This window comes from Octodon degus, unplaced genomic scaffold (genome assembly GCF_000260255.1).
Source record: "Octodon degus isolate 3935 unplaced genomic scaffold, OctDeg1.0 scaffold00094, whole genome shotgun sequence".
Taxonomy (NCBI): Eukaryota; Metazoa; Chordata; class Mammalia; order Rodentia; family Octodontidae; genus Octodon; species Octodon degus.
The window spans coordinates 7,109,525-7,123,077 of NW_004524670.1; the positions used below are offsets into that span (position 1 = coordinate 7,109,525).

A 13,553-nucleotide genomic window follows, 5' to 3' on the forward strand; every position below is an offset into this window, starting at 1 on the left:
TTAAAACTAAAAATACAGGAAGGTAAAGAATTAGATATCCAATCATGGTATGGAGAAGATATGTGAAGAAAATGCCTGCTGACTGGGGAGGGAAGTGAGTCAGGGAAAGGCTTATGAAGGAGTTAACTTCCAACCTTCTAAATTCATGGAAGACCAAGTAGTACAGTAAGAATGCTGGCCTAGGGAGACATCTGCAGTTGGGCATACAGATAATGATTTGACTGTGTTTACACTTCAAGTCAAATATGTTATTAAGAGGCCCTAGCAAAACCGGCTCGTTTTTCTGGTTGAGTTCAAACTCTGGCTCTACCACATACCAGCTGGGTGACTCCACACACCTTACTCAATGTTTCTATACTTCAGTTTCCTCCCTGCAAATGAGGGAGGAAAAGCTAGCCAAAAGCTAACCACTTAGGGACTGTTCACTATGCTTCTGGTACTAAGATTTTATATACATTATTCCACTCCCCTTTGTGGAAGACAAATCAGCTGAGTGACATTATTACCTCCATTTTACAAGGAAATGGAAGTACATTGCACTGACATTTACTGTGTACCTGCAATATGCCAGGCACGTTTCTTGGAGGCTATCTACAAACAACATGAAATCCATTCCTTTGGGCAGCTGCAGCCTGTAGTTTAAAGAAAACGATGATAAATATAATACGTTAAATATATATATACATATACATGCATATATATATATATATATATATGATATGGCAATTAGACAATAAATTCTATAGAAAGCACACCGCAGGCTAACGAAACTAAGATGCTGCGATTTTAGAGTAGCCAGGGTAGACGTCCCTCAAAAGGCGACATTTGAGCAAAGATTAATTAAGAGGGGAGCCTGAGCTGCAAGCGTAAAGCAAAGGCCTTGCGGAGCACGTAGGCCAACCAGCGTCTGCAAGAGGGCAAGGTGAAGCGGTGACAAGGTCCAGGCTGAACTATGACTTTTCTTCCTAGTCATAGAAGTGAGCAAGAGGCCACTGGACAGCTCTGGCCAGGGCAATGACATAACTTGACCTCCGTTTCAAATCTGTTCTTCTGTTTAGGCCCAAGGTCCCCAGGCCAGCGAGAACAGAAAACAAACGAAGGCAGGCCCGCGCTGCAGTCGGTGCCCAGGATCAAGGAATCGGCCGGCGACTACGGTTACTGCGAGCCCTTCGCTCACTCTCCGCCCCATCCAGCGCCCTCCAGCTCTCCCGCTCCAGGCTCTGCACGCACTCACTCGGGTCTCCACGTAGCTCCCCGCGAGATACAGATTGCGCAACACGCGCAGCTCGCCGGAGTCTGGACGTGGGCAGGGAGGCCGCGGGCGGAGAATGAGGCCGGCAGCAGACCCTACCAAACCTCCCCGAGCGCGGCCGACGCCAGCGTGTGCGCCTGCGCACGTCTCATCCGCGCCGCTGACATTCCAGAGCCTCCCGGCGCCCCGCCCCCAACTCCGGGCCGGCGTTACCACGCGCGCCTGCGCACAGCCTCGCCGCACCCTGCGCTTGCGCGCTCGCAAGCCCGGCCCCAACCCCCAGGTTTTTCTGGTGGGGGAGGGGGTAAGTCTCGGCGAGTCACGATGATGGCGGCCACCATCCTATAGTGAGGTAGCGGGTTCTCTGCCGGTCTCGCGGAGGCCCCCTCTATCCCTCCCGAGGGCTCAGCGGCTGGCGCGTGCGGAAGTACAGCGGCCTGAGCCCCGCGGGAAGGCCGCAGTCGCGAGCGTAGCGGCGCGGCCCGGAGCGCGGGCTGGGGGACAGGCCGCTCCGTGGGGCGAATGTGACAAGCCCCCGCCCCCACCGCCTTCCTCCCGAGAGCGCGAGGAGCGCGGGCGACCCCGGGGCCGGCCCGGCCACAGACCCCGCCCAGCGGCCCGCACCCGGCGCAGGCCCGGCAGCGGAGCTGAAGCGGCGCCATGCAGGTCACCCTGAAGACCCTCCAGCAGCAGACTTTCAAGATCGACATCGACCCGGAGGAGACGGTATGCAGGGCTGGGGCGGGCGCGTGCGGGAGAGTCGGGGGTCGGTTGGGCCTGGACCTGGGGCCGGCGCGCTGGCCGCGGCCCGCAGCGTCTGGGGATTCCGGAGGGCTCGGGTGCGGGACCCCGAGGCGTTTGGGCCCCGCGGTGAGCAGCGGGTCGGCTCCCTCGAGTCGCCACGGGCTCGTGGCCGGAGAATGGGTGAGCAGTGGCTGAGCCCCGAAGGCCGGGAGGCAGGTGGCGTGGGAGCGCACGCCCGCAGGCGCTGGGGCCTTGGCCCGGAGCGCGTGGTGCTGGGGCCGGAGGGGGAGGGGAGGCTGGGCCGCCGGGCCGCGGAGCCTGGCTTTCGGGGGTGGTGCACAGGTGGGGGAGGGAGGTGCAGGCGTCGCCACCGCTTCTCCGAGGACCTGATTAGGCGTTAAGGTCTAGGGGTTGGTAATCCGAGATGATGAGCCTTAATGAAAAGTATCAGGTTCTGTCTGCAGCCTAGGGAGAGATGAGTGGTGGGGGAAATGAATTATCTGCCCCCGTACTCTTAGAATTGTTACCCCTTGTTTGCGTTTGTCTCGAATGTTTTAAGATGGTCCTGCAGCCTCCGAACGCACAACCACACGTAAGTTACACCCCGAGGTCTCTGGTGATGAAGGTTTTGCTTTAGAGTCCTTAAAAAATCCAGATGCAAATTCAGCCCGACTTAGTGGGTTCTCTGTTTTGGAAGTGTGCACCTTCCCCCGACTCCCCAGTAACTCTTCTAAGGAGAAAAAAATACAGAGATTTTACATTTCGTCCGCTTTTAGTGTTAAACACTTCCCAAAATGTATCTGATAAATTCTAATCCTTTTTTTTTTTTTTTTTTTTTGTCTTCCTGACTGTAAAAAGAAACTAGTTGACGAAAACACAACTTTATACCGAGAATTTAGAAGATGCCTTGAGTGTCAGCTTATTCTATGCTTTGGAATTATGGTACTGTATACCGTTAAGATTTGAGCAGTGCTACATTTGAACCAAAAACTTACTGCCCATCTGTATTTTTAAAAATAATTGATTTCTGTTTTGAGTGCAGTTCAGTAATTTTGGTGTTAAACTTGACCTCAGTTCCTCTTGTAGCTCTGTGACTTGATTTACTCAGACTTGAGCAAGTTAATCAGTGGCTACCCTTAGAGTGAAAATGCAGTGTTGTTTTACTCTTCTGGTTTAAGCTAAAGTTTTCTACATCTTTAATTGCTTGAGAAATAGAGAATTTCAACCCTTTTGGGCAGTTTGATATTAAAACATTAAATCATTACTAGATATACACTAAATAAATTTTTTTGGCCCTTATTTTACCAATGTAGTAAATTTTTAAAGATAAAGAAGATACACGTTTTGTATGAGAAACTTTTTGATTTTCTCAGAAGTAACACCTTGTGCACTGATACTCCTAATAGAATCGATTTTGGCCTTTGTTTGCTTAGTGTGTTCTTGTAGGTTGAAGAATGAAAGTTAAAATGCAATTGTCTTAATGATTTTAGACAGAACGACATAAAATGCATCATTTATGTTGGTTCTTTGTGGTGGTAAATATTGGTCTCAAGGTTACTTTATTAGCTTTTAATATTCAAAATTCCAAAATTGTGGAAACTAAAAGAATACTTTGTGTAAATGTGTGGGTTTATTGAAGTTACGCATACATGGAACTGGAATGTTTATGCTCTGTAAGATTTGTATAGTTCTTCAGTTTATACATTATCTTACAGCCAATATTTTATTTGTATAAATTCTTAACTACACTTAACTGTTTTTCACTTTATTTTCAGAAAATGTAGTAAGTATTACATATTTTCATTAAGCTCAGTGGCTTCTTCAACTCTCTGTTAACCACTTATGTAAATATAATTTGTTATAGTGTCAGTAACAAAAATGTAAAAAAAAAAAAAAAACCTGTAAAAATATTTTTCAAGCCATTATCTTTTTTTTTTTTTTTTTTTTTTTTTTGGTGGGGAGGATGTTGGGTTTTTTTGTGGTGGTATGGATTGAGCCAGGATCTTGTGCAGACCAGCAGAGTGCTCTGGCTGCACTTCACCGCTTGAGTTTTGATTAATATATATTTATACAGTACTTTAGAATTCCATTAGTAAAAGAAACAATGAAAATAATGTGTGAGTCTTAAGTGTGCTGTTTCTAATTTGTAGTGATACTGTGTAACCAGGGAGTTTAGCAATAGATGTAAAATAAGGAATAGATAAGATGCTAAGATTGCTGCTTTATATTCTGTATGCAGTATTTGTTAGTCATCATTTATGAATGATTTGTTAGTGTTTATTGTATTTTCCATATATTCATGCTAGATATAGTGCCTTGTAATAGAATTTTTTTCATTTTTAAAGTACTAAATAGCAAATACATTAAAATATCATACAACAGAGGTGAAATTAAGGGTTCTTTGAATATTAGTAAAAGAAATACAGGAGAAACTGGGAAATTGCCATGGTTTCTGTTAGACTTTTATGGAGGGTTTTGGTGGAAAGGGTGCTAAGGATTGAACCCAGGATTCCACTGAGCTGTATCTCCAACCCTTTTTTTTTTTTTTTTTAATGTATTTAGTACAGAGTCTACAGGGTCTCACTATGTCAGTCGGACTTGTAGTGATTCTTCTATTTTCAACCTCCCAAGCACTGCGATTATTGGTGTGCAACACTATGCCCAGACACAATCCTGAGGGTGGGCAGTCGAACCCTGGCCTCTGCACTCTGCCTAAACAGGTGCTTTAGTCTGCTGAGCCATCTATCCGGCCCTGCTCCAGCCCTTTTTATTACTTATTTTGAGACAGTGTCTTGCTAAAATTAGTGAAGTGAAGCTCAAATTTGTGGCCCTCCTCCCACAGCTTCCCAGTTGTGCTTACAGGCAAGCTCTCCTGTGCCTGACTTCTGCTAGCCTATTGCCCTTTAGTTGCCTAGAATGCGGTGGACATTTAATAAAGATCTTTCTAGTGCATCGTGTATACATTCTTTGGTGAACATCCTTCAGTGTAATGTGCTCGTACGTTGAATAATTTTAACAAATTATTTCTTTAGTACTTATTAGATAACCAGATTATTTTTCACTCATTTCTGGTACAAAATGTGCAACACCCAAAATTAAGGAAGGAAAGTTTTATTTATCTCATGGTTGGGGGAGATTTCATCCTATAATCAGCTGGCACCAAGGCAGAGTGGCACATGGAAGAAGGCAGCACTTTATGGGGACAGAAAACAGCATAATAGCAAGAGCGAAAGGGGAGGAGCAGAGGCTATCCCCTCTTCCTTTCTAATATTGCATTCAGGCTAACTGCCCCAGGGAGGGTGTCATACTCTACCCACAATCCCGGCAGCATTTATACCCATAATGCCAGCATTGGATCATAAATTAATCACAGGTTCTAGAATGCTGCCCCAAGACAGCGTGAGGTTTTGTGGGGACAACTTAGACACAAACCGTAACAACTATCATTGTTCATACATTTTAGTGTGCTAAGACCAAAAAAGTTAGGTAGTGGTATATGGTACATGGAAAACTGAATAGGACAAGATGATGTGGTAGTGCTTGACTAGGGTGATACTTTTTTTTTTTAATTTTTTTTATTTTAGGGATGAGTCTGCAAGGTGTTCAGGGTCTCACTGCTTACTAGATCGAGCTTGTAGTGAACCGCCTGTTTACAGCCTTCTAAGAGCTGGGATTACAGACATGTGCAACCACACCCAGTCTCAATGGCTGTCTCAGTGTGCCCTGGGGGCACAGCCAGCACTGGCAGAGCAGGCTCAAGGATCGAACCCTGACCCCTGTGCCTCCTTGCAGGTGCTTTAATCCACTGAGCTATTTGACTGGACCCTGGGATGCTACTTTTAAGTTGACTAACAGAAGTTCTTTTTTAATAAGGTGACATTTAAGTCAAGATTTGAATAATGAGCTCTCATATAGATGAGTGTTTTCTGGAAGAATCTAGTAAGGCAAAGACCTCTAACAATGTGTGTTGGGAATCAAACAAGGACTTCAGTGACTGAGATGAATGGGGAAGAGATTATAAACAAGTGGCCAAACCTCGTAGGGTGCTATGAATTAGGGGTTTTCCAGGTAAAAATGGGAAGCCTTTGTAAGCAAGGGAGAAATATTTCATTTGTGGATCTTGGTTTGTTTTTTTGTTTGTTTGTTTGTTTTTAGGTTATTTTGGTGGTATGGAGAATGGATAGTAGGGTGGACAGAAAGAAATATAAGGAGACCAGTTAGAGTTATGAGACTTGTGTAATAGTTTTAAACAATTACAACTTTGACCAGGGTGGTGAGTATGGAGGTAGAATTAGGATTTAAGGGCTGGGGAGATGGCTCAGTAGAATAAGTGCTTGCCTGGCAAGAGCATGGGCGTGGGCCTGAGTTCAATCCCCGGTTTGGCCAAAAAGAAAAAGAAAAAAGGATTTAAGAGGTAAGAGGGGGTTTATTTATTTATTTATTTATGATAGATTGAAATAAGAGGAATTGAGTCAAATATTACACCTGCAATTTGGTTATGCAAATTCTGTAGAATACTTGGGTTCTTACATGGATAGTGAAGAAGGAGCAATATGAATGATGGGGGTGGGTTAAGTTTAAGATGTTTACTAAACATTCAGGTGGAGGTGATACATGTTGTGGGTCTGGATTACACAGAAGTTAGGGATGGAGATAGTGACCTGGAAAGAGCTGTATTGGTGATTATAATTCCTGGGACTAGATGAGATCTCTAGTAGTTATTTCAATTCCTAGTCCTCTGGTGTAACTTTAGGATTGAGGCAGGGGCAGGAAGGTACAATGAAAATTTGGTCTTTTAAACACTTGTTTTCCCTTAAATTAAATAATCTGGGTTGGCTATAGTAAATACAATTTTTTTAAAAAGTGAAAAGCATGCCTCTAGTTAACTAACCACTGTAAACTTTATTGTTCAAGTCCTTTTAAAAAGATATATATGTCTAGGGCTGGGAAGATAGCTCAATAGAATAAATGCCTGCCTGGCAAGTGCAGGGTCCTGAGTTCAATCCCCAGTACTGCAAAAAAATTTATATATAATAAGTACAACTGTACTATTTTAAGTAGTAATTGTTTAACCTTTAGGCTTCCCTTATGTATTTCATGCATTCATTAATACCGTATAGTGTTCAGGTGAATATTTGTGCGGTGATTGTGAGCTTACTCTGATGTTTAAATTGTTTCAATTTTTAGTATTTACAACAGTGGCATAGTGCATATACTACATACATGTGGATTTTATGGATCGAAGGCAGAGTACTGTAAAAATGTCTGAATCAGTGCACACAAGTAAATACTCACAAGTAGTATTTGTTTCTCACATAGGAATAGTGAAGGATACATATTCAGTCAGTCTGCCTCCAGAGCCTATGTACTTAACGTTCCTATTTCATGTGCCTTAGGGTCCCCATTAGAAAATGAGGATAATTTTAACTGCCTGTGTACAGTTTATTACTGTGTGACAAATTACTTCTAAACTTGCTAGTTTCAAACAGTAAACATTATTTCTTAGTTTCTGTGAGTTAGGACCTTAGGGACAGCTTTTGGAGGGTCTTATTCTATTTCTCCAACTAATGTTGCATTAAGGGCAGAAAGTGACTGGAGGAGTGCCTTGAAGATTGAGTTCCTTATGTGAGTAGCAACTTGGAATTGACTAGAAACATCAGTTCTTCATGTGCAAACAGCCCTGTACCAGGCAGCTTGAATCTTCTCCTAATGTGGCAGCTGTTTTTTCCCAGTTTCTCCCTATGAATGATCTTAACAGCAAGGCTTTTATATGTAAATCATCCTTGGAAGTCATGTGCTTTTACTCTGGCAATTCTTGTTCTTCTGCCGACCTTTTTTATTGTAACCGTAGTTCAGTGGGACAGGGCCATTGGTCAGTGAGAGCCATCTTGAAGGGTGACTAGTTCACTGTCATGGAGCTGTAGTGTAGATTGAAATAGTTAATCACAGTCGAACGTTGTTAGTATGCCTAGGCACTTGGTTTTAGGGCATTACCCTGGAACAAAAATCCTCACACTAAAGTCTCATCTAAAATACTGCATTTACGTATAGCTTTTTTTTTTTTTTTTTTTTTCTTTTGAGGGGGAGGTCGATCAGGATGCCTTCAGGGCAGGTCTGGTTTGGCTTGAGGATGAGGGGATCGAACCACAGCATCCTGAACCTGACTGCTTTGTTTCAGCAGGCACTTAAACACCTGAGCTAATGGGCAGGGCCCCCTACATATAGCCTGTTCATGTCCTCCCATATACTTTAAATCTTATCTAGATTGTAATACCTAATATATGATGATATGAGTGCTGTATAAGTAACGACTAGAATATTGTTTAGGGAATAATGATGTGAAAAACTTTACTTTTTCCAATTCTTTTTTTATCACGGTCAGTTGAATCTTCAGATGTGGAGTGCACATCACTGACCGTTGTTGCTGAGGCTCTTATATACTAGCTGGTCCTCAGCAAACACGTAGCGTGTTAACATGTTCAGCTCTCTATTTCAGGACTACAGAGCTTACCGATTTCTTTTTACTATGTACATAGTTACAACAATAATGAGAAACAGCATGCTTACAACATACGGAAAGATACACCAACAGTAGACTCTGAATTCTGTGGCTTCAGTTGTCACCTACCCAATAAGCATTAGTCCTAGATATTTTATAAAATTTACTTTCTATATAAGAATACTGACATTGCAGTACATACTACTGTCATGGAAATACTATAAGGGATTATTTTGCCTTTTTTTTTCCTGTCATTTTAGGGAAGGGTCTACAGGGTGTTCAGGGTCTCACTACTGGATCGGACTCATAGTGATCTGCCTGTTTACAGCTTCCCAAGAGCTGGGATTACAGGCACATGCCACCACACCCATTCTCAGTGGCTGTCTCAGCATGCCCCGGGGGTGGGGCCAGCATGGCAGGCCTGGGGATCAACCCCCTGGCCCCTGTGCCTACTTGTAGGTGCTCTAATCCGCTGAGCTATTTGGCTGGCCCCAAACAACATTGCTTTTTTCCCATTGCTTTTTTAATTTGTTTGGTGGTACCAGGGTTTGAACTTGGGACCTTGCACTTGCCAGGCAGGTGCTTATGCTACTGAGCTATATCCCTGGCCCTAGGTTATTTTGATATCTTGAACATAAAACCTAAAGTTGTTGAACAAAAATGATGACAGCAGTTGCTTAACAATGGGGATACATTCTGAGATACATATTGTTAAGTGACTTTGTTTTTGGAAAACATATTACAGTGTACTTATACAAATGTAGATGATGTAGATCAGTCATCAGTGGGCCTCAGATATGATAAAGGTCAGGTGTATGAGGCTGCTGCTTGCATAACACTACTAAGTAAATAGAGTTCACTCTAAAATAATGATTAAAAGTAGAGTAATATAGTTGTTTATTTTTAACATAATTGTATGTGCAGACTTGCATATGGCAATGCAGATTTTTTTTTAGCACCTCCCTCACCACCGATACACAACAGTGTTTGATAAGAATTGTTTTGCTCCATGATAATCTTGTGGGACCATCATCATAAGTCATCCATTGTTTTTGTTATTTTTTTAAATGTGTTTGTACAGGGTCTCACTATATAGTTTGGGCTCTGGTGATTCTCCTATTTTCAGCCTTCTCAACGCTAGGATTACAGGGGTGTGCCACCATGCCCAGACTCCTGGGCTCATTGTTCCTGGGGACGAGGCTGGCATGTCATGTGGTGCTGGGAATCAATCCCTGGTCCCTGCGCTTGCCTAAGCAGGCGCCTAATCTGCCAAACTATCTCACTGGCCCAAGTCATCCATTGTTGACCAGAACTTTGGCATAAGGGAACATGGCTACTGTTGGCCTGAACTAGAGTAGTGCCATGGAAATGTACTGTACTACTCTCAGATTAGGAAATTAAAGTTTAGCTCTGTATTGGTACTTTTTACATCCTGTATTTTTATTCTGTCCCTTTGGGGGAGGGATAAAAGCCACACTTTAAAATTATATTACCTTTTTGTTTTAACGTGTAACTTTGTAAAAAAAGTATGTGATTAGAAAAATGTTTTATTTTGAGGACCAGGGAAATAGCTCTCAGTGGCATAAGCACCTGCCTGGCAAGTGCAGGATTCTGAGTTTGATCCTCAGTACCAAAAAAATAGTTTGATTTCTTAAGCATTAGCTATGTTCTGTCCATAGATAAGTTGATAAGATCACATTCTTTAGAGTAAAATAAACAAGGTGAAGGTTCAGTTCCTGTTTCTGTGTTTCCATCTTGGATAAAATATTCCTGATGCTGAGCATGGTGTCCTGGAATCCTAGCACTCAGGAGGCTGAGACAGGAGAATCATAAATTTGAGTCTGCTGGGCTGCACAGTACATTCAAGCCCAGCCTGGAGTATATAATGAGACCTTAAGGCCGCTGTCCCCACCCCTCAAAAAAACACACTTGGTTATTTAGTAGAACCACAGTATTTAGTTTTTATAGCCTTTCTTTTGAGATCATGTATCTGACCTATAGCAGTGGCACCATGCTTTGTATAGTTAAAAGACTTAGAACTGTATCCGTAACTTTTCCAAGGGAAGTCAGGTGCAGAGTTGCTACCTCTTCCTTAAAACATAGAAAAAATAACAGTCTTTTTTTTTTAAGCTATTCTAAGATATACTGAATGTGGTTGGGTTAAACTGGGAAAAGGGGATGAACTTACTCAAAAGGAAAGAGTTACTGAGTTGAGAAGGATAGGAGAGGAAGTCAGGAAAAGAGATTTATCTGGGTACGTAAGTAGGATGGTTTGGACAGCTGTACTGTGCATTTCTGCTGGTCTGTGGAAAGGAGCAGATAATACTTAGTTTTGCCTCCATTTTTCAATTGTTTGTATCTTTTCTCTTAATATCTTACACATTTCTCTCCAATTTTACATGCATCTATCTGGTAATATGAAAAACTGGTTGGAAGATAACACTATATTATAAGAAATACTGTGAAATTCTTACTACTTTGTTAAGTGAAATTCTGTATCACTTGTAACTTTTTATTTTAATTCTAATTTGTAGTCTGTTTAAAAAATAAAGTTAAACTAGTCTTAGAAATACATTATGCAATTATGTTGTGATTGGGATGCCTATGGGATTGCCACTAGAGATGTCCATGCATACTTGAAAGTCAGAGGGGACCCGGGCTGCAAATACAGATGTATTTGTTCGGAAAGGAGGGAGAAGTAAGCTCTGTCAAATGTGATAAAATAGGAAAGGATTAAGAAGTGTCTAATAATTGAGATAGTGCAAACTGCAGTGATGTTGATGAAAGCAGTATTAATTGAATTGTGAGTATAGGCACTACTAAAGGAAATGAGCAGAAAAATGAGAATAAAGTCTGTGTTTCTTTGTCAGTACTATATTAGACACTTTTGAGTTGTAGATGTATGGTTACAAATAATTGGAAACTAAGTTTTTGAAGAATACCTGAGCTTAACAGGACTGTATAGTTAGGAGGACACTAGTGATTATGAAATGTTTGCATCTTATATCCTGGTGTTTTTTGTGGTTTTTTTTTTTTTTTTTTTTTTTTTTTTTTTTTTTGGTTTTTTGTGGAACCGGGGATTAAATTTAGGCCCTTGCCCTAAAAAGTGGGCATCTACAGAGATAGGAACATTATTAATCTTCAGATTCGAAGAAAAAGGCTAACCAGTGGAACAGAGGGTTGAGTACAGTTATCTTTTCATATCATTACTAGCACTCAAAAGACTACAAATAAATGTGAAAGATCGTTAAGTAGATAGTTGAGATTTGTTAGCTAAGTATGGCACTGCAGTACTTAACTACTGATGGGAATTGAGTTATGTTGGGCCAAGTAAGGAATTTTGCTTGATAAGAGCAGCAGAAATGCAAGAGAAAGTGTAAGGTGGGAAAAAAGGTTGTAAAAGGAACCATAACATTTGTTAAGTGGAGTAGAGCAGTAGGGAAAACTGAAAATGCATTATTAGGAACTTAGAACCAGAATATCAAGAGGTTCAGGATGAAGTATAGTGAACAGTTGTTGAGAGCTAGTAGGAATATGAGATTGAGCGGTCAGTAGTTTATATGATGTAGCAGTTTTTTGGATGATAAAATTGAGCTTGTTGGGAACTAAAGATCATTTTCACATTGAGGTGAAAGACAAGTGCTAAAATTTTGGATGTGTTATTGAACCTGCTTAAAAGTCTAGTTCACTTTTTCTTCAGTAATTTATCAGAAGTGATGTTGTTTTGAATGTTCCTGCTTAAAATATGAGATATTTCCTCATGTTACTGTCAAATTTTAATCATCTGATACCCTTATTCTGAGAGTGTATTGCCTCATACTTGTCAGCCCCCAAAATTGTTCAAGACCACCTCTCCCTTTCCTTCTCTCTCTCCCTCTTCCTCTCCTGGTGGTCCTACATTTTGAGGATTTTCTTGTTCCTTGATCTCTTTCTTTACTAACAAAGCTAATGCTTATTATGTAGGCTTTTTTTTTTTTTTTTTTGTGGTACCAGGGATTGAACTCAGGACCTTGCGCTTGCCAGGCAGATGCTTATGCCGCCCTATTTAGGCTTTTCGAAATATCAAATATTCTTTGTTATTTAAATTTTTTGAATAAATACTCTATTGATATTGAAAATGCAAGTCTCTTCTATAGATGGCTATATTTAATTAAATCTATCTTAATTGCCTCATCCTAACTTGTCAAGAATGAGATTCCTACTGAATTTTTTTCTTCCTTTTTATCTTTTTTAAGAATTTTTTTATTTTTTTCTTCCTTTTTATTTAAAAATATTGTTTTTCTTCATAAGTATATGTTATATTCATTTATACATTCAGTACATGATAACTGAGTGGTCACTATATAGTAGATACTCTGTACTGGTTTGAGAAGTGGATTCACTCATGGTAAAACATGTGATCTGTAGTTTGTGCTTTTCACCACACTTGAAAGTATTGCATCTCTTTTCTGCCCCTATAAACAAAAGAGATGAAAAGGAAATTTTCCATTCACCATTGCTCACTTCTGCAGTGTGCTGCCATCATTTGGTTGACTCTAAGCAAGTCATTTAGACGGTAGAATAACAGTTCTCAAACTTCCTGGTTTCATGACTCCTTTAAACGTAAAAAGTTTATTAGAGGACTCTAAAATAACTTGTTTAAAGGTTGGGGGTTTTTTTAGGTTTTTTTTTTTTGTAAATCTAATGTTTGGCATAATAGAAAATGCCTGGATTCTGTTCTTAAAGCCTAAAGTTTGAAGCTAAAGATGACTTGGGGTTTCCAGCTACCATTGAGAAGTGAGTGTTATGGTACAGGTGGTTTTTTTTTTTTTTTTTTTTTTTTGCGGAACCAGGGATTGAACTCAGGCCCTTGTGCTTGCCAGACAAGCACTTATTCTACTGAGCTATCTCCCCGGCCCCTGGACAGGTGTTTTATGTTTATTTTTGGTCTCTAAAATTTGAATGGAGGACATTTCCACTGGTCTCAAAGTTCTTAGGATTGTAAAACATATTTGAAGTTAAATGAAGATTCTTCTATGTTTTGAAATGGATGCTATGACTTTTAATTGTACCACAGAG

The 13,553-nt window shown here is 41.1% G+C and overlaps 1 protein-coding gene across 1 annotated transcript in view; it reads left to right on the top strand.

Annotated features, from left to right (window-relative positions):
• The first annotated feature begins 1,510 nt into the window (after positions 1–1,510).
• Rad23b (RAD23 homolog B, nucleotide excision repair protein) overlaps positions 1,511–13,553 on the top strand; it is a 45,614-nt gene continuing 33,571 nt past the window's right edge. The window contains exon 1 of the mRNA XM_023722941.1: positions 1,511–1,978. Within this exon, the coding sequence (XP_023578709.1) occupies positions 1,913–1,978 (66 nt within the window). The 5' untranslated portion in view covers positions 1,511–1,912. The remainder of the gene's footprint in view (positions 1,979–13,553) is intronic.